Source organism: Zingiber officinale, chromosome 11A (assembly GCF_018446385.1).
Source record: "Zingiber officinale cultivar Zhangliang chromosome 11A, Zo_v1.1, whole genome shotgun sequence".
Taxonomy (NCBI): Eukaryota; Viridiplantae; Streptophyta; class Magnoliopsida; order Zingiberales; family Zingiberaceae; genus Zingiber; species Zingiber officinale.
In genome coordinates, this window is record NC_056006.1 from 34,876,212 (window position 1) to 34,901,779 (window position 25,568).

At 37.7% G+C, this 25,568-nt stretch overlaps 1 protein-coding gene across 7 annotated transcripts in view; it reads right to left on the minus strand.

Annotated features, from left to right (window-relative positions):
- LOC122032514 overlaps window positions 1–25,568 on the minus strand; it is a 126,560-nt gene that overhangs the window by 87,265 nt on the left and 13,727 nt on the right. For all 7 annotated transcript variants that reach the window (XR_006126115.1, XR_006126116.1, XR_006126117.1 and 4 more), the window contains exons 4-5: window positions 2,596–2,633; window positions 953–1,043 (exon numbers count right to left, since the gene is read on the minus strand). Coding sequence is in view for 4 of the 7 variants with exons in the window: in XM_042591816.1 (XP_042447750.1) it covers window positions 953–1,043; window positions 2,596–2,633 (129 nt within the window). In the remaining 3 variants the exon portion in view is untranslated. The remainder of the gene's footprint in view (window positions 1–952; window positions 1,044–2,595; window positions 2,634–25,568) is intronic.

A 25,568-nucleotide genomic window follows, 5' to 3' on the forward strand; every position in this document is an offset into this window, starting at 1 on the left:
AAGAACCACTACTAAATGGGTTGTAAGATAGGATTGCTACTAGTCTGGATTGGGCATTGCTACCCATCTAGGTTAGGCGTTGCGGCAAGCCCAAAGATAGAAATAGCGAAAAGCACCAAGGTGTCCCTGTTACAACATGAAGTCCAAGCTTCATGAGTGGCAACTAGAAGATGAAAAATATAGAGTAAATAACATGAATCACTATCGGAGATCAAAGGCGGAATGGGAAGGAGATATTTTGCCCCCTCTATTTAGTCCATTTGTGGGCATATACTCACATAAAGGTAGCAACGCACGGGCCTCTAGCACGGCGAACTTCTCGCAAACAAATGGAAAAGAGAGTTATGCTACCCTAGGCTTATCTCGATACAGATGTTGCAAAGAGGACAAACACACATGCAAACCAGATGAGTCATGGATAAAGCTTCGCTCAGATAAACACATGCATAAGTTGAGAGAGGACTAGTTACACAAAATAATAAGCGTAAAAGATGTGTGCACACTGGTTATGAAGGAACAAGCAGCTCTAGCTCTAATACTATGTTGGGGAATTATTTTTCATCAATACACTAAGTCCTATCTATCTATATATAGATATTATTACAAATATGAAATACATAAATCAACCCCTACTAAGTCCTATCTTTCTGGATTAATTATATCTTTATTACATTAAATTTATAAATAGATTAAATTTTGTACAGATTAATTTATGTAATAATAAATTTTAATTAAATTATGAATTGAATCTTATTAAATTTGCTTATAAATTATGCTTAAATCTGATTTAATTTGATCAAACCTTGGGACCAAGTGAGCCACACATCATGGGTGGGACAACTTCACATTAGCATGTAGATTATGTCAAGAATTCCAATTTATAACTACAGAACTTCAATGTTAAAATTAAATAAAAAGCAAATCTAAGTCATGGTTACTGATTTTCTTTTACCTTCTCACTACTTCCACCTTCTCCAAAAAAATTTGATCAAACGATGCATTGTTCAAATTTCGACTACTTCCACTAGCTAATTGTGGTGCCTCTGAAAGTTAGAAATTCTTATAAGAATTATCAAGTAACCTTTGATGATAGCATAAACTCATATGAAACAAGCCAAATTTGAAATATTAGTGCATCTTTACATCATAATGTACTCAAACATCATCCTAAGTTCTTAATTTATCAAAAAGAGAAAAATATAAGCAACCATCTTATGTCACAAGATAAATACATATTCTAAATAAATGAGTATTTTGCATTACTTGATGCAAACATAAATAAACAGGATAAAAAAGCATTGTTATGTCTATTGGCATATAGCTTTTATAAGAAAGAAAGGTAGCAAGCTAAAAAAGCTAAGATACATGTACTTATTAGAAAAATAATAATAATGATAATAATAACCAAGAGCTCTAATAGATGTTAAATGAGAAAAATTATAATGAGATGCACATGTCCAAAAGTGACAAATAGATTTTATAGTTAGAAGACTTAGATCAATTAGAGCAGAATGTGTAAGAGGAATAGAGACCAGAGAAAACATTGATCAATGTCATAAAAAAATGATTTTTTTTTTATTTGAATACTAGTAGTGTACCCTTGAGTTATAGTTCAACGGAGTGATAAGATTTATATAGCCAAGTACCAAATAGTTGGGACAAATCGAATTCTATATTTTTGGTATCTATATTCTGTAATTTCTGTAAAATTGCAAAGTGCTTCAAGAAAGTAGTGTCTTAGTTTGATTAGCCCTGTGAAGAGCCTAACGCCAAAAACCAACCTCAATACTTGTGCTAGGCTGATTCTCCTAGCTGCAGAAAGTGCAATCTAATATAGATTCAATGGGCAAGAATTTTACTGTAAGGATATCCAAATAAGCAGTTCATAGTGATCACCTCATGTTGGAATATAGACCTAATAAGTTTTCAAAAATATGTATTACATGACAGGATTTGACTATTTCACCAATATATCAAGATGTTTTCAGAATACAAAATGAATGTTGCTTGTATGAAACTGATAACATCAAGTCATTTAGTTGCTTAGCTATCCATCCAGAATGATCTACATCTGCAATGGAAATAAATGTGCATACAGCCAATATTTGCATAATTCTCATAGAATATATACCTGTACCAAACTATACATTAAGTTATCATGAACCTGATCTGAAAGTCATATCTCTAAGCTTAGGTTATTCAATATGTACATTATCCTGGGTGAGAATGAAACAGCTCTTTTCTTTTCCTGCTTTTCAGTGTAACTAAAAAGCATGGAACAACTTAGAGAAAGATCTGGTTTGGCTTAAACTAAAATATATTTTTTGTATACAGACTATGGGTTTGTTGACAAAACATTTACAGATTAGCTTAGTTTACTTTATCTGAGATACAGCATGCGACATAATACAGAGCTTTTGAGTAATTTTTTCCATCAATAGGATACAACTTGAAGATTGATAACTCTAAGGATTAATATGTATGCCAATGATGTGGTTACAGCCGGAAGAACTAAATGTAATCTCATACTTACAGTGGTATAAACATCAAGAACCTATGTAGAATCGAAAGGGTAACTGAAAATTTTAGACGTACGCTGATTTCTTGTGTTGGGCTCTTGAGACACAAAGTTTCTACACCAAAGAATTGTACCAAGATTTAAAACTTGATAAGAAAATAAAGAGCATATAGCAGGTTGGCAGAGTAAACTAATAGCACAAATGACAAACCACACTGAAACAAAAAGAATTAGCAAGTTCAAATAATTTATAAATGAAAAGGTAAAACATATTAAATTGTTTACATTATCAGGCATAATTGACACCACCTATTATACCTTGGTTCTTATCACCCGTTTCAAGCAGCAAATACCACTCCAAGCAAATGTCCACACAGCCAGTCAAAACAAAACATGGTTACAGGTTAAGCTGCAGCAGTTTATGTACCATCATGTGGAGCTTCTCTCTGCAGGGAGCATCAGGGAAGGCTACAATGGAGAACCTTCCAACTTTATGAAGGATTATGGGAGTCTATTCAAAGTGCAATTTTAGGTGCACAATGTGAGCAGATAATGACCTAAAGCACCCCCTAGGGTAGATGATGTAACCTTAAACAGTCTGCGGAGACTATAAATCTTGCATGTGGACTCTAAATATGTGTTCGAACTCTGGATTTGTGGATACTCAAAAGAGTGAATTTGTTTTCAAGCATGTTTTCAAGGTCTAGGAATTAATGTTGTTATTTTTTCATGTCTCAAACTCTAGGAAATTTTAGTTTAATTTAAATGTCTTTTAGTTATGGAATACAATCTACTTTTCTAACAAATTACCTACCACTTCCAAGGCTTAAAATAATGTGCTGCGTTGGAGTTTCGATATCTGCTCAAAATGATAGTGTCAATATAGTATCGTGTCTTGCTATTACATTTTGATATTTATTTAATTGAATTAATAATAATTATATGATTAATTTTACTTAGTATAAATTATAATTTTTAGTTAATTAAATAGATTGTCATATATATTTGTTCTTTTGTTTGTTGATTAATTTAATCCCCAGTTTGACCAGTCTTCGAGTTAAAAATGCTTGCAACCATTAAATTTTAATTTTTAAGTTTAGTCAATTGTAAATTGCACACTTTTTTCATTTATAATAATTTATACTTATAATCTATTCTACTTTTGCAGCTAGAACGTTAGAATGAGCAACAAGAAAATGGAACCTTCTCTTTGATCCTCTATATTCGGAGGTATATTTTTCTTTCAAATTATGTGATATGGGAGCAATTTCAAATTTGAAAATCTGAGAGGCTTTCATTTCTAATGATGTAATTTTGTTTGAAAAAACGTATATTTTTATGGCTTCATATAATAGTTTTGAAATTTGTTCATGAGCATTTTCTAGTAACTTTGAGCATTAAAAATAAGATTGTTTCTTGTATTTTGCATGATAAAGCCTTCATAAAATTCTTGAAAGAATGAAGTGAATAATCCAAAATTATGTCATTTGATTTTAATTTGATTTTGTTTCTTTCACAAAACTATAATTATTAGAGTGAACGAAAAATAAAGAAATACATAATTTTCAAATTTTGGAATATAAAATATTATATTTTAGGCTTAATATGGATTTTAAATTTTGTAATTAAATTAATTTGTGTATAAGCAAGGTTTAAAATTTCGATCCGTGCCGAGATTTCGGTCTCAGACCGGAACGATACGGTTTCAGTATCGTATTGTACCGTGCCGATACAGTTTCGGTATTTTTTATTTATCTATAATAATGATAAGATAAATATATTTATTGAGTATATAAAAATAAGTTGTATACTGTGTAGCATGAATACGGGTACGGGTATCGTATCGGACACAACACGGATACGGCGATACGAAATTTTTTGAAAATATAAGACATGATACGGCGATTATTAAAATATATAAATATTATATATATATATATATATAATATTAAAATTTAAAAATCCTACAATAGAAACCACATTACATCAATCATAATATCCATTACAAACAAAAAGTAACAACACAACAACAACAACAACCAAGCCTTTTCCCACTAGGTGGGGTCGGCTGTATGAATCCTTTTACGCCATTGAGCTCTATCTCCTATTATATCATCATCTATATTTAAATAAATTTTATCTTGTTTTATTGTTGCTAACCAAGTTTTTTTTTGTCTTCCTCTTCCTCGTTTTATATGCATGTTTATCATAGTTTCACATCGCCTAACTGGAGCATTTATTGGTCGTCTAAGTACATGTCCATACCATCTTAAACGTGTCTCTCTGAGTTTTTCCTCAATAGATGCAACTCCTACTTTCTCTCTAATACTCTCATTTCTTATTTTGTCCATCCTCGTATGTCCACACATCCACCTTAACATCCTCATCTCTGCAACTCTCATCTTCTGCTTCGGACAACTGGGTCATTCAACATAGAAGACAACTCATCATCCGGTTTATGGAGATGCGGTCAACCTTTAAGACACGTCACCCCAACAGGTCCCTCTTCTCACCATCCCGACAAGATCTCTATGTAAGACATCTCTCTCAATCCCTCCATCATTTTGTAAAAATGATCCTAAATATTTAAATCTCTCGGTTCCAGGCAACTCGTCCTCTCCTATCTTAACAATTGTTTCATTACTTCTAATATTGCTAAACATAAATTCCATATATTCCGTCTTTAATCTACTAAGTTTAAAACCTTTCCCTTCTAGTGTTTCCCTCCAAGATTCTAGCTTAGCATTTACTCCTTCACGTGTCTCATCTACCAAAATAATATCATCTGCAAACAACATGCACCACGGTACTGTGTCTTGAATGTGTGCAGTGAGTTCATCCATAATTAATGTAAAAAGATAGGGACTTAGAGCTGATCCTTGATATAATCCTATCTTAATTGGAAATACTTCAGTTACTCCACCTGAAGTTTTTACTCTAGTCGTTACATCCTCATACATATCCTTAATTAGTTCAATATATGTTACGCTAACACCTCTCTTTTCTAAAATTCTCCATATAATTTCTCTTGGGACTCTATCATATGTCTTTTCTAAGTCAATGAATATCATGTGTAGATCTTGTTTTTGCTCCCGATATTTTTCAATTAATTGTCTAAGAAGTTGTATAACTTCTATCGTCGACCTTTTAGGATGAACCCAAATTGATTTTCGATCACATTGGTCTCCTTAATCTTTTTTCTATTACTTTTTCCCAAAGTTTCATAATATGACTCATTAGTTTAATACCCCTATAGTTTACATTTTAATCGTCTCCTTTATTCTTATATAAGGAACTAGAGTACTTATCCTCCATTGATCACGCATTTTCGTTATTTTCAATATCAGGTTAAATAACTTCATAAGTCATTCAAACTTTACTTCCCTAGACACTTCCATACCTCTATTGAAATAACATTTTGTCTAACCTACTTAAATTTCCTAAACTAAGTTGGTTGCCTAAATCTTTACTAAAAAATTGATAAAAACACTTCTTCCATTGCTCTTTTATTTCCTCATCCTTCACTAATATTTTTTTCAATTCATTTTTTATGCATCTTATTTGAGTAAGATCCCTTATTTTACTCTCGCTCTCACTTTAACTATTTTATAGATATCCCTTTCCTCTTCTTATATCAAGTTGTTATACAAGTGCTCAAAAGTTTCATTCTTCGCTTCACTCACTACTTCTTAGCTTCTTTCTTAGCTATTGTATATTTTTTAAAGTTTTCCTCATTCTTACAAATATATACTCGGCATGTATCTCTTATACTTTCTCATTCCACCACCAAGATTCTTTACTTAGTGGTGCATGTCCCTTTGACTCACCGAGTACACTCTTAGCTACTATTTTCAACTTTGATACCATCTTATCCCATGTTGTATTAGAATCATCATATATTTCACCTAATGCTTGTACTTCTATCTTCTCTTTAAATATATTTTGTTTCCCATCCTTTAACTTCCACCACTTAATTCTAGGAATTGTATAGATTTTCTTTCTATTGATACTATGTTTGAGGCGTATATCCAATACTACTACCCTATGTTGGGTAGTTAAGCTTTCTCCAGGGATGATTTTGCAATCTTTACAAATCTTTCTATCCTTCTTCCTAACCATAAGAAAGTCAATTTGTGATTTATTATTCCCACTTTTGAATGTGACTAAGTGTTCTTCTCTTTTCTTAAAAAACGTATTAGTTAATATAAGGTCATATGCTATCGCAAAATCTAATATAGTTTTCCCTTCCTCATTCCTCGTTCCAAACCCATAACTTCCATGTACTCTCTCATATTCCTCATTTTTCACTCTGACATGCCCATTTAGATCACCTCCTATTAAAATCATTTCATTGGTGGAATATTTTGTAATATTTCATCTAAGTCCTCCCAAAACCTTAATTTGGTAGCTTCATCTAATCCTACTTGTGGTGCATATACGCTAATTATGTTCATAGTTTCTTTCGCCACTATTATCTTAAGGGTTATAATTCTATCCCCTTTTCTAACTACTCCTACAACTTCATCCTTTAACAAACTATCTACAATAATACCCACTCCATTTCTTGTTTTACTCTTTCCCGTGTACCATAACTTAAAACCCGAGTTCTCTATCATCTTTGCCTTCTCACCTGTCCATTTTGTCTCTTGTACACATAAAATATTAATTTTTCTCCTAATCATCATATCTACTACCTCCATTGATTTACCAGTGAGAGTTCCTATGTTCCATGTTCCAAATCTTAGATTATTAGTTTTCCTATCATATTTGTTCTTATCTAACCTATGGTGTGAGAACTATTGCCTATTTAACACTACACCCAAGTTCTCATGGAGATGTAGCGGTCCTTGCTGAGACGTTACAGTCGGACCCTGTAACGCGAACTCTTGCATATTTATCACTACACCCGAGTTTTGGAGATGTAGTAATCCTTGCCGAGACGTTACAGTCGGACCCTGCAACGCGTTCCTTCCGGGGAACAACCTAGCATTAGCACAATAGTTTAATGGATTCATTCATGAAATATTTGCCATAGTTTGACGCCGGCTGGCAACCTAACACAACCCTCCTCCTTTATCCGGGCTTGGGACCGGCCATGACCGATCATCATGGGCGGAGTTACAAACAAAAAGTAAACATAACAAAATATAAAACACCAAATCCATCTTAAACAAGTAAAAAAATCAAACATCCATATCTGTATCATCACCAACACCACCTTCGTCAGTAAACAAGACTGACTCCAACTCAGGTTCATCAAGAGACAAATTGGCAATTTCAAGGATAGAAGCACCCTCCATGTCCATGGAATCAAATCCATCTGCTCCAACATCCCACATCTTACTTTCTCCTTCACTATAATGTGGACTCCTCCTAGATAAAAGACGAAGATTATAGTGAACATACACCAAATCTTCCGCTCTTTGTGGTGTTATCTTGTTCCTCTTCAATGAGTGTATGAAACTGTAGGTGCTCCAATTTCTCTCACAACAAGAAGAAGAAGATGGTTGTCCAAGTAGCTTTAAAGCTAAACTTTGAAGAGTTGGTGCAGAAGCACCATGGATAACCCACCACTTAGTTGGAGACATTAAACCTCGATCACGCATTGCATCATTATCAGAAAAATCATCAATGGCAGCTGAAAAAGAGGCAAACTCCTCATTGACACTTCTTCGTTCGGATGAATTGGAATAATATCTTTCAATGCACTTTTTCCTTTCCCTTGAAACTTCGATGTCCCTATGAGGAGGAAGACGATTGGGAGATTCTTGGAGCCACTCATGGCTATAATACCTATATAAAAAGATTGATAGTTTAACATCATTCACAAACTAATATTTCTAATTTGCTAAAACTTAGAAAGTTAAAATTTTTTAGAGCTTTACCTTGGATTCAAAGAATGCGCCAAACAATGTAGAGGTGTATTGCTTTTATTCCATCGCTCCACCAGAATATTATGAACAACCTCATAAAACTTTGAATCTTCACTATGAGCCCCCTTTGAGATAGCAACTCTCATTTTCTCTATCATTTCATCCCACCACTCATAGGCTAAATGAAGACAAGGTTGATCAGTGTCTGCTTTCCTTAGCATCTCATAAATCGGACTTGTGAAAGCAAGTATAAAATCAATCTTTTCCCAAAATTGATCATCCAATATCTTGTATTTCACTACTCTAGCCTTCACTACATCATCCTCCTTGTACACATCCCATCTTTCACTAATCACCATGTTTTCAAGACATTTCTTGATTTGTCTGAACCTTTTAAGCATAATGATCGTGGAAGCAAATCGAGTATCTGCAAGTGATAGCATCTTCAAGTTTGAGTTATCGTTGAACATCGATAGTCTCATATTGTGATTCAGGATAAAATTCTTGATCATTGAAGCATCATTTGCTACTTCTGCTATCCACTTGCACTCATCAAAGGCTTCTTTGTTTTGTAGAGAGTCAGTTGGTGTGCACAAATATTCTTCAAAGCAAGATTCAATGTGTGCACAACACAAGGAGTCCAAAATATGTGTGGATACTTTGCCTCAACGAGTAACCCAGCAGCTTTGCAAACAGGAGCATTATCGGTGACTACTTGGACAATATTCTGATGTCCCACTTCATTTATAACATTAATGAGCAACTTAGAGATGAAAATTTTATCCTTGTACTAACCTTCACAATTTATAGCCTTCAAAAACATAGGACCACTTTCACACACGGCTATGATATTAATTAGCGGTCTTCTTTGCACATCCGACCACCCATCACTACAAATACTAACCCCCTTTTGTTTCCAAGCAGTTTTTGTTGGCTCCAACAACTTTTCAATATGAGCTTTTTCTTTTTGAAGAAGTGAAGTTCTCAATAAATTGTATCCAGGTGGAAGATAACCCGGAATCATTCGTTGAGTAGCCAAACTGAAAGCACGAACATAATGAGAATTCCTAGCAATATTGAAAGATAATCCCCCAGTGTAAAAGAGCCTTGCAATTTCAAAGTGGAGCTCATCTCTAGCATTCAAGTTAAAAGCTTTTTCAAGAGGGTCAAATTGTCCTTTCCTCTTCTTTGTTAGAGTTGGATCATCATTTTGCAAAGGACCAGGACCACTAAATGATGATTTTGAAGCCATGTTTGATGATACAGATGACGAAGGCAACGAAACTTCTTTCGGTTTAGAATTCTTCTTTCTCAATTCTGCATCATCCACAAGTTGTTGCATGCACTTCATTTGATCCATTGTAACAGCTGTACAACCAACAATTCCAGCCCCTTTTTGTTTTAACAGATGTGCTTTCACCCTCGAATATGATCCTTTGCACACTTTAGTACATATATTGCATGACCAAGTGACATTTCCTCCTCCAACTCCCTTTTCCACCTTGGTTACAAATTTCCACAGAGGAGAATAATCATCAATATCCTCCTGTCCACTCTCATTTTGAAAACTTTCCATAGCAAATAGGCTGGAGAAATAACATAAACATATTGATCAATAGACTTTCCAATTTCCAACAAATTAAAAAAGTGTTGTTCTATAGACCATTGCACTATTTGCACACTGTACAGGAAGCCCTAACCAAAATGTGCAGTGCAACTAAAATGTGCAGTGTTAAAACTGCTATGAGAAAGGTCTCATGGATGTGCAGTTCGGCAGTTCCTTTTTTTTCAGATGAAAGAAAAGCAAAAAAACAACTTCAGAACCGTGATTTCAGAAGAAAAAATAGAAAGGGAAACTTGCCAGAAAATAGAGGGCGACAGCGAGTAGTGACGAGGCGAGCAGATGCGAGCACGACGAGCAGAGGCGAGCACGGCGAGCAGAGGTGAGCACGACGAGCAGATGCGAGCAGAACAGTGGCGAGGTGAGCAGAATAATGGCGACTCTGGCGAGGCGAGCAGAGCAGGCGAAGCGAGGCGAGAAGAGAAGCGGCGAGAGCAAAGCAGCGGCGAAGGTTTGCACGGGCAGCGGGGAAGGTTTGCAGCGAGCACCGGCGAAGGCTTGCACTTTGCAGCGAGGCGGCGAAGGTTTGCAGCAAGGCAGCGAACGGGCGAAGGTTTGCAGCGGCGAGAGTCGGGAGGAAATAATCGGGAGGGAGCAATACAAAACCAAAGGAATTTAGGGTTTTGTTATGTCAAATTCATTTTAATTTATTTATTAATCAATCCTTAGAAATTTATTATTTTTCAATTTGAGCCTTATAATTTTTAGGTTTTTTACATTTGAGCCCAAATATATCCGAAAACGTGTCTCATCCGTGTCCTAGCCGTATCCGGCTGGTCAAACTTTAAAAAAGTCAATGACACGGATTTTGCCGTATCCGACACGCGTATTTGCGTGTCGTGTGCGTATCCGTGTCGTGTCCATGTCCGATACTTGAAAAAAAAAAAACCTGCAAGTGTCCGTGCAACATAGGTTGTATATTGATTTATTATAAGTTCTCAATTATTGAATAATTTAATATTGTTAGAAAAAATCATTAAAAATAATTTTATTTAAATAGAATTGATATATCAATAATTCAAATTAAAATGGAAGTATCTATTATAATAATAATAATAATAATAATAATAATAATAATAATAATACAAGATATTATTTTATATTAAAAATAATTATATAAATTAACTATTTATTCATTTAATTAATTATTAATTAAATAATATATATTTTAAATAGTAAAAAATATCAAGTAAAAAATTTTTAAAAAATTTTAAAAAATCAGAATGTAAATATAATTTATTAGAATTTTTTTTAATTTTTTTAGAATTTTTTTACATTTTTTTTAAAAATTTAAATGAAATTTAAAATATATTAGAATATAAATAAGAATTATTATAGATTTTTTAAAATTTTTAAATGAAATTTAAAATATTATTTTTTTCATAATATTAATTAATAAAATTTATTTAATTTATTTTAATTTTAAATATATTTTTATATATTTTATTAAGATACTTTAACTAGGTTTATAAAAGCCTCTTCGAAATATCGCACATCCTCCTTAGGAATTGTTTAAATTAATTAAATAAATAAATAATTATTACAAACAGAAAAAAAAATCGCAAACGCAGTATGCGAGATCGCACCCGCAATCGATCATCGCGATCTCGCGGGGGGCATCCGGTGACACTAGAAGCGTCGCCGGACGCCTCCGGCGGCGCCGGAAGGGTCGCCGGAAGCGTCCGGCGACCCTGTCGGACGCCTTCGGCGCTGCAGAAGGCGTCGCGCACGACACCTTCGGTGCCGAAGGTGCCGCGGGACACCGCCGGAGGCGTCCCGCGTCTCCTCCGACGCCGAAGGAGGCATCCCGAGTCTCCTCCAGCGCCGCCGAGACGGGGACACCTCCCGTGCCGGTTTCAGCCACCCGGCTGAACAATAAAAATCGTCTGTGCCGGGCGGCACGGAACGACATTTCAAACCCTGTGTATAAGCATAATATTTATATATACAATGAAAAATCTAAAAAAAATCAATTTTTGGGGTTTTTCGATATAATTAAATTCAAATTTAAAAAAAGTTATAACGTCAAATTTAAATTTGAACTAGATAGAGTTTTTTAAAAATAAATTAATTTGATTCATCCAATGCACTAATCATTATATAACTTCAATGATATTTCCAAAAAATGAATCAAAAGTAGTAAAAGAAAATTATTTTATTTAATTAAAGCATAATGTTGTTTCTTGATGTCAGAACCAAGGCTAAGAGAGAGCATACACAAAGGAGGAGGAGAAGGTCGATATGATCAAGCCGAATTCTAGTTTTTGATGTTATCAAAGTTAGAACACAAAAAAATAAAAAAAATAACTAGGTACCGTACTTTATCCTATTTAAATTTTTTGCACTTTAAATTATTTTAAAAAAAAAATTAAGTATTCAGCTAAATTGAATCAATATTTTAAAGTTTTAGGTTGAGCAGAAGTCACTTTAGGATTAGGTGCAGCTCATCGAGTAGACATGGTGATTAAAATCAAATGGATTCAAACAAAGCTCAATATGGATTTATTTTGATCAATTTATGTCTGAACCACATTTATATACAAAATAGTACAATTCAATCGTATTTAATTGGATCAGTGGTATTTTTAAAATGTTAGAAATTATTGAATTTCTTTCCCTCTCCCTGCTTCCTCTCGCATGATTCCGCTCACAAGTAGCTCACCTATTGCCAAATGCAAGTCGCCCTCTATCACGCACCTCTTGCCCATCCCTCCGGTATTCTTCTCCTACTTTCCTCCCTTCTCTCCCTCGGAATCTCTTCGCTCCCTCTCTATTTTCATTGTGCACCACCGTGCCAAAGTCGCATTCCATGTCGATCGACGAATAGAGCAATAAAATTTGGCCCATGCCAACTAGCTTAGTTCAGCACGTGACCTATGAGACAAGAGGGCAAGTGATCATGTCTAGTGAAATTTGTAGATTAGAGTGCTTTATATGAGTATTTTTCTTAGGAAGTTCCCTCGATGATAGATTAACATTATTGTTACATTACATTTACACCCCTCAAGTCAGTATTCTTTACCTTATTTTATTTGCAATTTAGTTCATAACATATAGGAAAATGAAAGATTAACTATATGGCTAAATCCAAAGAAGAAAAGGCTGAAAGAAAATACACCATCTATATCACTGCAGAGAGTTTATGCAATAGTCCAAAACATTTGAGAAAACAAAACAATTCATTAATAACTGAAATTTTTCCAAGTACTTAAATTGGTCATAAGATTCAATATTAAAATCCCATGAACTTTAAGGGTACCAAAGACAGACATGGTGTCAAATGATGGCATCAAAAACATAACAGTAGATTATGTTGGTGTGGGAAGCATCCGACGATCGAACATAAGTTTTCATAATGGAAAAGGATTCAAAGTTAAGGTGTGTGGTGATCTAACAGTCTGAATGAGATTGCAGGAAAGTCCTAAGTGTACTTAGACAAAAAGCCCTAACTGTGGTTAGGCAAGGTGAAAATCCTAGGGGGTGGTAACCCTAGGTCATAGAGGGCGGTAACCCTATGCGGAAAGTCTTGGTGGGTCAAGTGCTTCAGGCAAAAGTCCTGGGGGGTAACCCTAGGTGGAAAGTCCTGGTGTCGCGAACCAGATGAAAGACTGGACGGTAAGGAGCGGACGTCAGAAAGTCCGGAAGCATCGAGCACCGAGCAAAAGTCCAATCGATCCGGAGGATCCTGGCATCAGGTAAATCTCCTAAGTGGAGTAGGTGAGAACGCTCCCCATGTATGAACAGAGGCCGAGTCGACCTAGGTTTCCTGGCCGAAACCAAGTCGACTTGATAGTCCGATGATTGTCGCTCACTTATATTATTATGTTTTATGTACTTTGTTGCAAGGTATATTTGGGATTAATGTATCTTGCAAGGACCAAAGTGCAAAGAATAGCCCTGATGAACAGATCGAGGCGCCCACGGAGCTGAGGCGCCCAAGCAGCCGGCCACCTGTCCGTAAGGGTCGAGGCTTGAACAGGTGGTTTAAGGCGCCTTCGACAGTGATGAAGGCGCCTTGAGATGGATAAAAGGCAGCGGTCAAAGCTTTATCGCAGAATCATTTCCGGGATAAAACTTAGGGATTCAAGGCGCCTTGGAGCCTGATGGAGGCGCCTTGAACACCCTTTATAAGAGGGTCTCGACCAGCAGCTCTCAACAATTGATACCAAGCGATCCATCTACAACGTGCTACTAACGAGAGGCTCCAGCTAAGCTGCGACAAGTTTCCGACAACCCAACGCTCCAATTTCTGTAAATTTTGTTGTCGGTATTGCTTAGATTTTCTGTACTCATTTCATACTTGTACTATTGACGAACTTATAGTTGTTGCCCACGGAAAGCGATCAAGGATCGCGGGCCTTTGAGTAGGAGTCGTCACAGGCTCCGAACGAAGTAATTCCTCGTGTCTCTGTGTTTAATTGTTCTCTTTATTCCGCTGCGTTTCTACTCGTAGTTTTAAATTGCTGAAATAGCCACGAGCGCTATTCACCCCCCCCCCTCCTCTAGCGCTTCTCGATCCAACAATTGGTATCAGAGCGGAGTCGTTTTGAATCGGTGCAACCACCTTTCAAAACAAATTTTCGTGGTATTTTCAGATTTTTCGGAGTCAATTAGAATTTAGCTTTATAGCTATATTCTAATTCTTTTCTCGAATCAATTTTTGCTCGAAGTTGGTGCAGCACCACTCGAGTACGTTTTCTTTGAAATTATTCCCGCACTACTAATCCAAGACTTAGTCTTGGAACAGATTTTCGTTGTTTTTGTCGTGCAGAAGTTCAAATGACCCATCAAGAGGGTTATAGCACCGTTCGTCCCCCGCTCTTCATCGGAGAAGACTTCGGGTGTTGGAAGGGGCGAATGGAAACATTCCTCAAAACCTAGTTCGAGACTTAGATGATTGTCAAGACTGAACTACAGCTCCCATCCGACGAAGACGGCAAGCCGACACCCTGCGAAAAATGGGAACTGACCATAATCAAGAAGGTGGAAGCTGATACCAAAGCGACCTGCACCCTCCAGGGCGGACTGACCAAAGAGGAGCTCAATCGAGTTGGCCCGTTCACATCAGCAAAGGAGCTCTGGGAGAAGCTGATCGAACTCCACGAGGGAAGCTCCGACACAAAAGTAAGTAAACGTGACTTGTTGCTTAATAAATTGTATAATCTAAAGATACAGGAAGGTGAGACGGCGAGTTCACTGCACGCAAGAATTCAAGACATCCTCAACTCCCTCCACGGAATCGGGCAGAAGGTAGAAAATAGGGATATCACAAGGTACGCTCTTAACTCGTTTCCAAGGAGTACATTGTGGGCATCAATGGTAGATGCCTACAAAGTCTCTAAGGATCTATCTTGTATTAAATTAGATGAATTGTTTTCGGAATTCGAACTTTACGAGCAGACTAATGCACAGCCAACCGAGAAGGGGGTTGCTTTGGTTGCAGGTACCAGTCGAACACACGAACCGAGATCACGACGAAGAACTAAACCGGAGTCGGAAGAAGAACCCGACTCAGACGATGAAGACGATGAATTAACAACCGAGCTCGTGAACCTCATAAAGAAGCTCTACAAGAAGAAGAAGAGCTTCAATAAGAGAGATCTAAAGAAGGCAGTACAATCCAAGGAGGTTCAACCGAGTTCGAAGGGTAAGTTCAAGGTTATCTGCTACGGGTGCAACCAGAAGGGGCACATCAAGGCCAACTGCCCAAGTCTGAAGGATGCAAAGAAGCGAAAGAAGAAGACCCTGAAGGCGACATGGGACGAATCCTCAGAAGAAGATACCGACGACGAACTCGATCAGACGAGTCTCCTCGCACTGATGGCCCGGGACCAGATCGACGTGTCCGAGAGCGAGAGCGAGTCGGAGGTCGAGTCCGAGCGAAGCCACGGATCCGTATCCGTTTCCGAAGGGCCAGACCCCGCTGTGAGTATTTCTAGACTTAATAATCTAGTTAATTATTTATTGCGAAAGTTAGCTAAATCAAACCTTAGAGTTAAGTCACTTCTAAAGGAAGTAGAAGTCCTTAAAGAAGTGACTAACTCCGAATCTTTGATTGAACAAGTTTAGACTGGAAACTCAACTCAAGTCCATTAATTTGAAGAAGAGAATTCCAGCCTGAAAACTCAAGTCAAGGATATGGAGAAAACACTAGAACGGTTTTCTTTAGGTTCCAAGAATCTTGACCTAATTCTTGGGACACAAAGAGTCGTTTACAATAGAACTGGTCTAGGATTTAAACCAAAGAAAAAATATAAATCTTATTTATCGCTTGTACAAAAAGCAAATAAAAAATTAGTCCAAGCATGGGTCCCCAAGTCCAAATTGATTAATCAAGTTAGACTTTGTCAATATTGAATCCCGAAGGATCAAATACACTACCTCGATAGACCATATCGAGGCTATGATCCAGGGGGAGCAAAAACAAAAACGATATTAATAAAACGAACATAATTAAAAATTCAAAATTCAATTAAAAATTCGAAATTAAATTAAAAATTCAAAAATCAATTAAAAATTCGAAATTAAATTATAAATTCAAAAATTCAAAATTCAATTAAAAATTCGAAAGTAAATTAAAAATTCAAAATTCATTTAAAAAATTGAAATTAAAATTAAAAATTCAATTAAAAAAAACTCAAAATTCAAAATTCAATTAAAAGTTCAAAATTCAATTCTAAATTAAAATTCAACTTAAATCAAATAAAGATAGAAGGAGGATCCAGAATAGTTGGCACCTCCGAAATTAATCCACTCGATAAGGGTAAACAAGAGTAGACTACCCGGCAGGGTAATTAAGGGTAGATTAAAAGGGGCTAGGTTTAACTTGACCCACGGTACTGGTGAAGTATTGGATGATAGTACGTTGGGGAAACTTAGTCATCGCATGTCTAAGAAGATATGGCTTCGACCTGGTGCATTTGGCTAAGTGGAACTGACCGAAGCTACCCTTTATGGATCCTAACTAGTTAGACCAAGGTTTTGTACTAAGTTTAATGGGTAGGACTATTTGGAAAACCTCGAAGGCATGGTTACTTTAATGATGTCCTTGTGACTCACCATAGTCGAGAAGTTTATCCAAAGAACGCCTGCTTGTTGAACCCATAACTAAACCTAAATCTAACACAAAGTTAAACTAAACCCTAAAATTGAACCTAATTCATCTCACAAAAATTGTAGGATTACCTGATTGAAAATTTAAATCGGGTGAGATGACTAAGGAATAGAAATGTAAAAGAGAATCAAATTTGAAATTCAAATTGAAAATTAAATTCGTAATTAATATTATTTTTTCAATTTCAAAATTATTTAAAAAATTATTTTCAAAATCAATTTCAAAACTTAATTTCAAAATTATTTAAAAGTTCCTTTCAAAATCAATTTCAAAATTATTTTAAAAATCTTTTAAAGCTTAATTTCAAAATTATTTAAAAGTTCCTTTCAAAATCAATTTCAAAATTATTTTAAAATCCTTTCAAAATCAATTTCAAAATAATTTTAAAATCCTTTCAAAATCAATTTTCAGAATTATTTAAAAATCATTTCAAAATCAATTTCAGAATTACTTAAAATTATTTTCAAAATTAATTAACTTAAAATTATTTTCAAAATTAATTAAACCTAATTATTTTTTCAAATAAAACTTAATTCTCTTTCAAATTAATTAAACTTAATTATTTTCCTTAATTAATCACACTCTTTCAAATTAATTAAACTTACACATTTTTTATCACAAAAAAAAAAAAAACAGAACACGTGGCACCTGTCGGAGGCGCCTCCCATGCATGGGAGGCGCCCTAGAATGCGGTGGGAAAACTCCCGCCGCCTGAGACTAAGGCGCCTCGGATCATGTCCGAGGCGCCTCCAATGTCTTTATAAGGCGCCTTAAACTTCTGTTTAAGGCGCCTTCAATTCATAATATTGCACCGAAGATACTCGTGCAATTTCTTCTCAATCTAAGGCGCTTTCAATCTGTTCCTCCCCTTATACACCCCACAATGCCTCCTAGTTAAACTCTAAACACTTTCCAGTAATTTTTTACATAATCTTTGTGCTTATTTTGCCAATTTTTGTGTAAAATCGTTGAAAATAGGAAACGACGTCAAGTGGATCCCAATCCGGCTAGACTCCCATCAGCCGACCTCAGATTCCCAACTGAACAACTTAGGGCTACATTTGCTAGCTTCACATTTAACCCTATCAAACCTAGATACCTAAATAGGCCCTTTTTTAGTCAGTTCTGTCACCCATCGGTCCAGATGATAGAATACTATCAGCTGGACAAATTGGTTTACTGCAGTGATGCAGTAAATCATGACGACAAGACAGCTTCTATCACAACCTCAAAGGGTGATGATAAGACGTACTCTCTAGAGTTGGTAGCGCGACATCCAACTTACCCCACTCTACATACCGCCTAGGCTTTAGAGCCGAGTGTACCTTCCTCGTTATTTAGGATCCGCCATTCGCGATCCCTACTCTCATTACGTTGGACACTATCTATATGATTTTTTTCGGGGAGCGACCACTCGACTGACCGAGTTCAGTCTGCTTTTCTGAGTCCGGACTATGTTATGATAGGTCCCGACAACAAGATATCGCCGATCTCATCTCGGATGTCCCAAGACGCGATCTTCCCATTCATTCTTTCTATACGCCCGAGCCACCGATTGACATCGATATAGCCTTTACACGTGTTCGAACATTATCTCAAAGATCTAGTACAACACATCCTCAGATAAGGCATACGCCCCACCCATATTTCGACTTCCATCTTTCGACCATCAAGGGCATAGATGTGACTGAGAGACGATTATCCCTTTAACCATATACTACTAACTAGGGTCACGCAATAGACTAGCCCATGCCGAGGTCAACGCCATGGAGTTCTAGCCCGGATAGGTCGACCACACCACCGCCTTATCACTCCAGAGGCCGAGGACATACCAAAGTAGGGAGAGGAGGGCCGACTTCAAATGAGGATTTTTCACGAATCTTTCTTCCTCCGCCGGCCCTCCACATCACCGGCCTTCATCTTCGACCACTTTCTGCCGAGGATGACTCACTCGGCCGAGATCCGCCCTCGTGACGCGACGAGTCAAGCTAGATAGCCATCGCCTTCGATCTACGCGATCCGAGATGGCTGGTTCGCCTCTCCGAGACGAGATCCGACGCCAGGGACAGCCTCAGCCTGCACCCGAGCAACCCACCTCCAGCCACCACCTGATCATCCCTTAGCCGATCCTCCAGCTGACGATTCCCCTGCTTGACACTCTATCTTTTTAGATTATCTGGATATGTCACTCACTCTTTTGCTTGTATATTAGATCTGGATCTAGATTATCGTACTCTTGGATTTGATTATCTTATATTTTGCTGATTTATGCTTTAATTCAGCACTTATTTGTCAACTTTCAAAATTGTGAGTATAATTTCAAAACTGCTTTTAAAATTGTTTTGAAAATTATAGGGAAAATAACGATTTTAAAATCCCCTTTTCTTAGAATTTTCAAAAATTGGACTTAGTTTAGGCACTACCCTAGAAATCCTGTTCCCCTAGATTTAAGCCAGAGCATCTCACAAACACCTAGGTATACCTTCCTTGTGTTTGAAAAACATAGAATGGTGTGAGATGCATAGGGTACAGCCTGGACTCAAGAATGCTTATTTCTGTGCATCAATATGAGTCTGGGTGTTAAATACTTTATTAACAATAATCAAGTCAAGTCTTCCGGCCTTAGTCAAATCTAACTAGACTAAATGACTTAACTTGACTAACCAAGTGAAAGTTGTTACCCTCTAGGCAATCAGCAAGTATCTAAAGTAAGGGTAGATAAGTCTTTTTATCTTTTGTTAATAAGTTGATGCTTAGGGTTGTGTGACTATATAAGCATATGTAATTCTCCTAAAATATGATGAATATTAAAAACTCTTTATTTCAACATGGTATCAGAGCAAAGTTCCGATCCCTAACCCTAACCCTAGCCGTCGGCGCATCTTCTTCCTCTTTGCCCTAGTGCCGACCAAGCTTTCCTCTTCCTTTCTTCATCGCGATCTCCTGGCGCCGACCAAGCTTTCTTCCCTTCTCTCTGCCACGTGCAGATCTTCTTCCCGAAGGTGCCATAAGGTTGGCACCGCCCCAACTTCACCGGCAAAGCTACAGTGATCTGCTGGTCACCGGAGAGCAGCAGCTTCTTCAAACTGCTGTGAATTCCTGCACTTCACCTTCTCTGGAATTCTTTTTCTTCAGCCCAGTCTACTTCCGCCGCCCCTTCCAGAAAAATTTTAATGGCAGACAACGCTAGCGAAACCTCGGGGATTTCTACGAACCCTATGTCTTCTTCAGGACAGGTACAACCGGTTTTCACAATGGCAGGCACTGGAGGGTCCGGTCTTCAGATAGTATCAGAAAAATTGTCTAAGACAAATTATGCATCTTGGGCAGTTGCTGTTGAACTTTATGTCGAAGGCCATGATAAACTTGATATTCTTCATGGGACTAAAGTGAAACCATATGAAAAGGATCCTAGTTTTCGCACTTGGCGACGTGACAATATTCAATTAATGACTTGGATGCTTAACTCTGTTAATTCTGGCATCAAACAAGTCATTCTTTATAACAAAACAGCGTACGACATATGGAAGACACTAGAGCAGATGTATGGACGTCGACATGATATGCTGCGTACTTATCATATCAGCAGTCAAATTTTCAAACTTGAACAAGGTTCTATGTCAGTCACCAACTATTTTGCTACTCTGAAGGGACTGTGGGATGAGTTTGACTACTACCGGATGGAAAATTGGAATTCCACTGATGATCATCAGAGATATTTAAAGCTTCTGAAAAAAGACAGAATTATTAAATTTTTAGATGGACTTACTGCAGAGTTTGAGAGTTTAAAAGGGCAAATTCTTGGTCTTGATCCTACTCCTTCTCTAGAACAGGTTTACTACAAAATTCTAAGTGAAGAAGGTAGAAAAAGGACCATGAACAACAAGGGGATTTCCACTGGAGGTCCTCCGATTGGGGAGACCTCTGTCTTTATTGGTTCTGCAAACAAGTTTCGGCCTGGGGGAACTAAAAGACAAGGGGACAGATTTTGTCGGCACTGCAAGAGAACTAATCATGATTCAGATTTCTATTGGGAAAAATATCCAGAAAAGAAACCTGAAAAATTTAAGCACAATGCTAAGAAGGCTCCTAATAGTAGTAATATTGCTATCCAAAAGTTAGAAAGTGAAGAGACTATTGGTTCCTCTGTGTCCTCTATCACGGGATTATCTTCTACTGATATTGTTAACCTCCAGCATCTTCTCTCTCGGCTTCAGGCTTCATCTTCGGCCTCTACTCCTGCAGATTCTACTCCATTTCAAGCGCACACAGTTATCCGTGGCATGGGATTAAGTGTTACTGGTCCCAGTTTTTACAGCCCCTGGGTCATTGATTCAGGAGCTACGGATCACACAAATGCTGCTAACTCCTTTATTTCTTATTCTTTATCCTCTGGGCAGGAGAAAGTGATCATTGCAGATGGAACCAAAGCCACTGTTGCTGGCAAAGGTTCCATAAAACTTACAGATCATTTTTTCCTATCCTCTGCACTTCACGTTCCTTCCGTCTCTATTAATTTACTTTCTTTTAGTAGCATTACTAAACAACTACTGCTCCGTAACCTTTTTCCCTGATCATTGTGTCTTCCAGGATCTCGAGACCAAGCAGACGATTGGGACTGGCCGTGAAGTAGGGGGTCTTTATTATTACCAGCTTGAAACAACATCTGCTCTGAAATCTGCAGCCAAGTGTTTGGGAACTAAGCATCAAGAAATTCTTTTATGGCATTCTCGGTTGGGACATTTGTCTTTTCAGTCTTTGAAAATTTTATTCCCTAGATTGTTCCTTTCTGTTTCTCTTCAGTTATTTCAATGTGAAATCTGTCAGTTATCCAAACATTGTAGAACACATTTTTCTGAGTCTTTAAAGAAGAGTTTGTCTTCATTTGATCTTGTTCATTCGGATGTGTGGGGCCCTCTCCTGTGACTTCTTTGGATGGCTATCGATATTTTCTATCTTTTATTGATGACTACACCCACTGTACATGGCTTTATTTGATGAAAACCAGGGAAGAAGTTCCTCGTCTCATTCAAAATTTTTGTAGAATGGTTTAAACCCAATTTAACTCAAAGGTGAAGATTCTTCATTCTGACAATGCCCGTGAGTACTTTGCATAGTCTCTAAATGTTGGAACCCCGAGGTGTTTTGATGTGATCAAACAAGTTAAGTTAGGTCCTGCGTTGTTTAACCCTTGTGTCTAAGTGTGCAGGAACTTATGAACACAGGAAGTCGAGCGGAAGACGCGGCTAGCGAGAAGGACGGCACGGGAGAGAGCCGACGGGCTCGGTGCGTCCGAGGGACGAGGTGTCCGCGGAAGAGTACACCGGTGGACGAGAAGAACGTGCGCGGCGTTCGAGGGACGAGAAACCGGGAAGGAAGGCTGCTCGAGGAGAAGGCCGGAACATGGGTTCGGGTGAGCCCTATTCCGGATGGCCAAGATCACCCAAGCTAGTGGAGCCGGAACAGAAGACCCGGACCGAGACGAGCTGAACCGAAGCAGGACCCAGACGAAAAAGTCAACCAGAGTTGATTTGGGGTCCGGGGCGCCGGACCTCCAGTGCCGAACCATCCGGAATGATTTTGACCAGATCGAGTCAAACTCGATCCGAACGTTGGGGATAAAGTTTTATCCTCCCAGGGAACCCTTCCAGGCGCCCCACCAAGGCTATAAATATAGCCCTGGTCCAAGACAATTAATAACAACGAACTTGTAATCAACTTCGTGCTTTACTTTTCTTCTTGACGCTCAACGTGAAGAGGCTACTCCGCGGAGGAGAATCAGATAGCGCTTACATTCTGGATTAGCAATCCTCGATTGCAAACCAAGTAAAACTCGGTGTCTGTTTTTCTTTACTTAGTCTCTTTTATTTATTTATTACAAGTGTTCATTATATAGTTGAAATCCGAGAAAGGTTCGTGTTTTAATTTGTAGGGCAATTCACCCCTCCCCTCTTGCCGGCCTCAAAAGAGAGCAAGGCGCTTCAGAGGACTAACCGCCGATCGAAGCAACAAGATGGCCGGACCAAGTATCGTCCTACCAAAATTCGAGGGGAACTTCGCAGATGGAAGCGTCGTATGGAAGTATTCCTAAAAACAGATTTGAAATTCGTTTATTATGAAATATGGTTTTATAGCTCCAGAGATAAAGATGGAAAAGAAAGAAGAGAGAGATCGACAAAGGAGCAGAATGAGTCAGAGAACAAATGAACATCACTGCCGAGTGTGTTACCAAGAGGTCAATCGATCGAAAACTATCTCGCTAAAGAACTTTGGGAGAAGTTCTGGAACTCCAAAGGCACGTCCAAGCAAAACTCGCTAAGGGACATCCTCCGAACAAACCATGAACATCCGTCTCGAAAAAGGTGAGAAAGTAGCCGATCTACACGCGAAGGTAAAAGAACTAATTACTAGTCTCGAGAACCTCAGAAAAGGTATCAAATCGGGATACAATACGCTACGCACTCAACGCATTTCCTCGAACTCCGGAGTGGACTTCAATCATCGACGCCTACTACATCTCAAAAGATTTGGAGGTAAGTACATTAGAGGAATGTTTTTCTACCCTTGAATTACACGAAACTAGATGTGCAGAGAAGGACACAACCCAGACTATGGCGCTAAACGCAACCAACAAGGATGAACCCGAGTCGGACTCCAAGACGACAAAGAAGCATCATGGTAAGAAACTTTAAAAGTTTTTAGATCTAATAAATTTAAAATGCAGAATCAAAAGAATCAAAAGGTAGAAGAAAGGTGCGGTGCTACCAATGTCGGAAGGAGGGACACCTAAGGGAAGACGCCTAGAACTCAAGAAGGTCAAAATGAAGACACCTAAGAAACACAACCTAAAAGCAACTGGGACGACACTTCTTCATCCGAATCAAGCTCAAGAATATGGGATAGCACGATGGCAAGTTACGAAGGGCAAAGCTCGTCGGAACCTAGCATCGATGAAGGGGAGCGACGACAGCGAAGCAGGGGGAGATTCGGACTTCAAGTCCGATATGGTAAGTGAGGTATGCCTTTACCCCGATCAACTTTACTCTGGCATTAAGGCAATGACTAAATCCATGTATAGATTAGAAAATGAAAATACCAAATTAAAAATGAAATTCTTGAAACAAAAGAATTTTAGCAAAATCATGTCTAATAGAGGATTTTGATAAATTGAAAATTCACAATGAAAAACTAAAAGAAGAAATAGAAAGATTGAAAAAATGTAAAAGTTCAAATATTTCTACTTTTAGAAATTATAGAGGTTTAAATTGGTATTATAGATTTCATCAAAGTCAAATTAGAAATATAACAAAATCTATGTACTAGAAATACTTGGTTAACCTCAGAGGTAGGAACCTCTCTGGGTTCCAAAACCTGCTTAATTTAACTTAGCATTTTCGAAGGAAATTAAGCGACTAATTTCATCGTGAGGCTTTGAAAGTGGTTGTTGCTCCGATAACCAAGAAGGCCTAGTGCCTCCAGGAAGCCAAGTATCGAAATGAAAAGTTTAATTAACTAACTGAAAAAGCATTAATTTAATTTACCTAATGCTTTAAAAGAGTTATTCAATTTATATATTTAAAATTAATTTATAATAATTTTTTGAAATTAAATTTTTTAATTGACTTAGAAAATTTCTGAAAATTATTGACTTAGAAATTTTCTGAAAATTGACTTAGAAATTCTTTTTGGAAATTGACTTAAATCTTTTTTTAACTTAGATATTTTTTTTAACTTAGGAATTTTTTTTGAATATTGTCTTATGAAAATTCACTTAAATTTTTTTTTACCTTAGACTTGTTTAAAGAACCCCTATTTTAATGTGATCAAAGGGGAGAAGAATGTTAAGTCTAGGGGAGGTATACTTTTATGAAATATCTTTGGACTTAATTACAAATAAATTGTTTTTATTATATTTTTTTCCTAGCTTAACTTGGGTTGCTCACATCAAAAGGGGAGATTGTTGAACCCCGAGGTGTTTGATGATCAAACAAGTTAAGTTAGGTCTCGTTGTTTAACCTTGTGGTCAAGCAGGAACTAGAACAGTGAAGTCGAGCTAAGACGGCCAACGAGAAGGATGGCACGGAGAGAGCCGACGGCTTTGCGTCCGAGGACGAGGTGTCCGGAAGAGTACACCGGATGAGAAGAACGCCACGGCTCGAGGGACGAGAAACCGAAGGAAGGCTGCTCGAGAAGGCGGAACATGGGTTCGGGTGAGCCCTATTCGATGGCCGAGATCACCCAAGCTAGTGGAGCCGGAACAAGACCCGGACCGAGACGAGCTGAACCGGAGGAGCGACCAGACAAAAAGTCAACCGAGTTGACTTTTGGGTCCGGCGCCCGAACCATCCGGGCGCCCGGAATGGAATTTGACCAGATCGAGTCAAACTCGATCGAACGTTGGGGATAAAGTTTTCCAGGCGCCCGGAACTCCTTCCAGGCGCC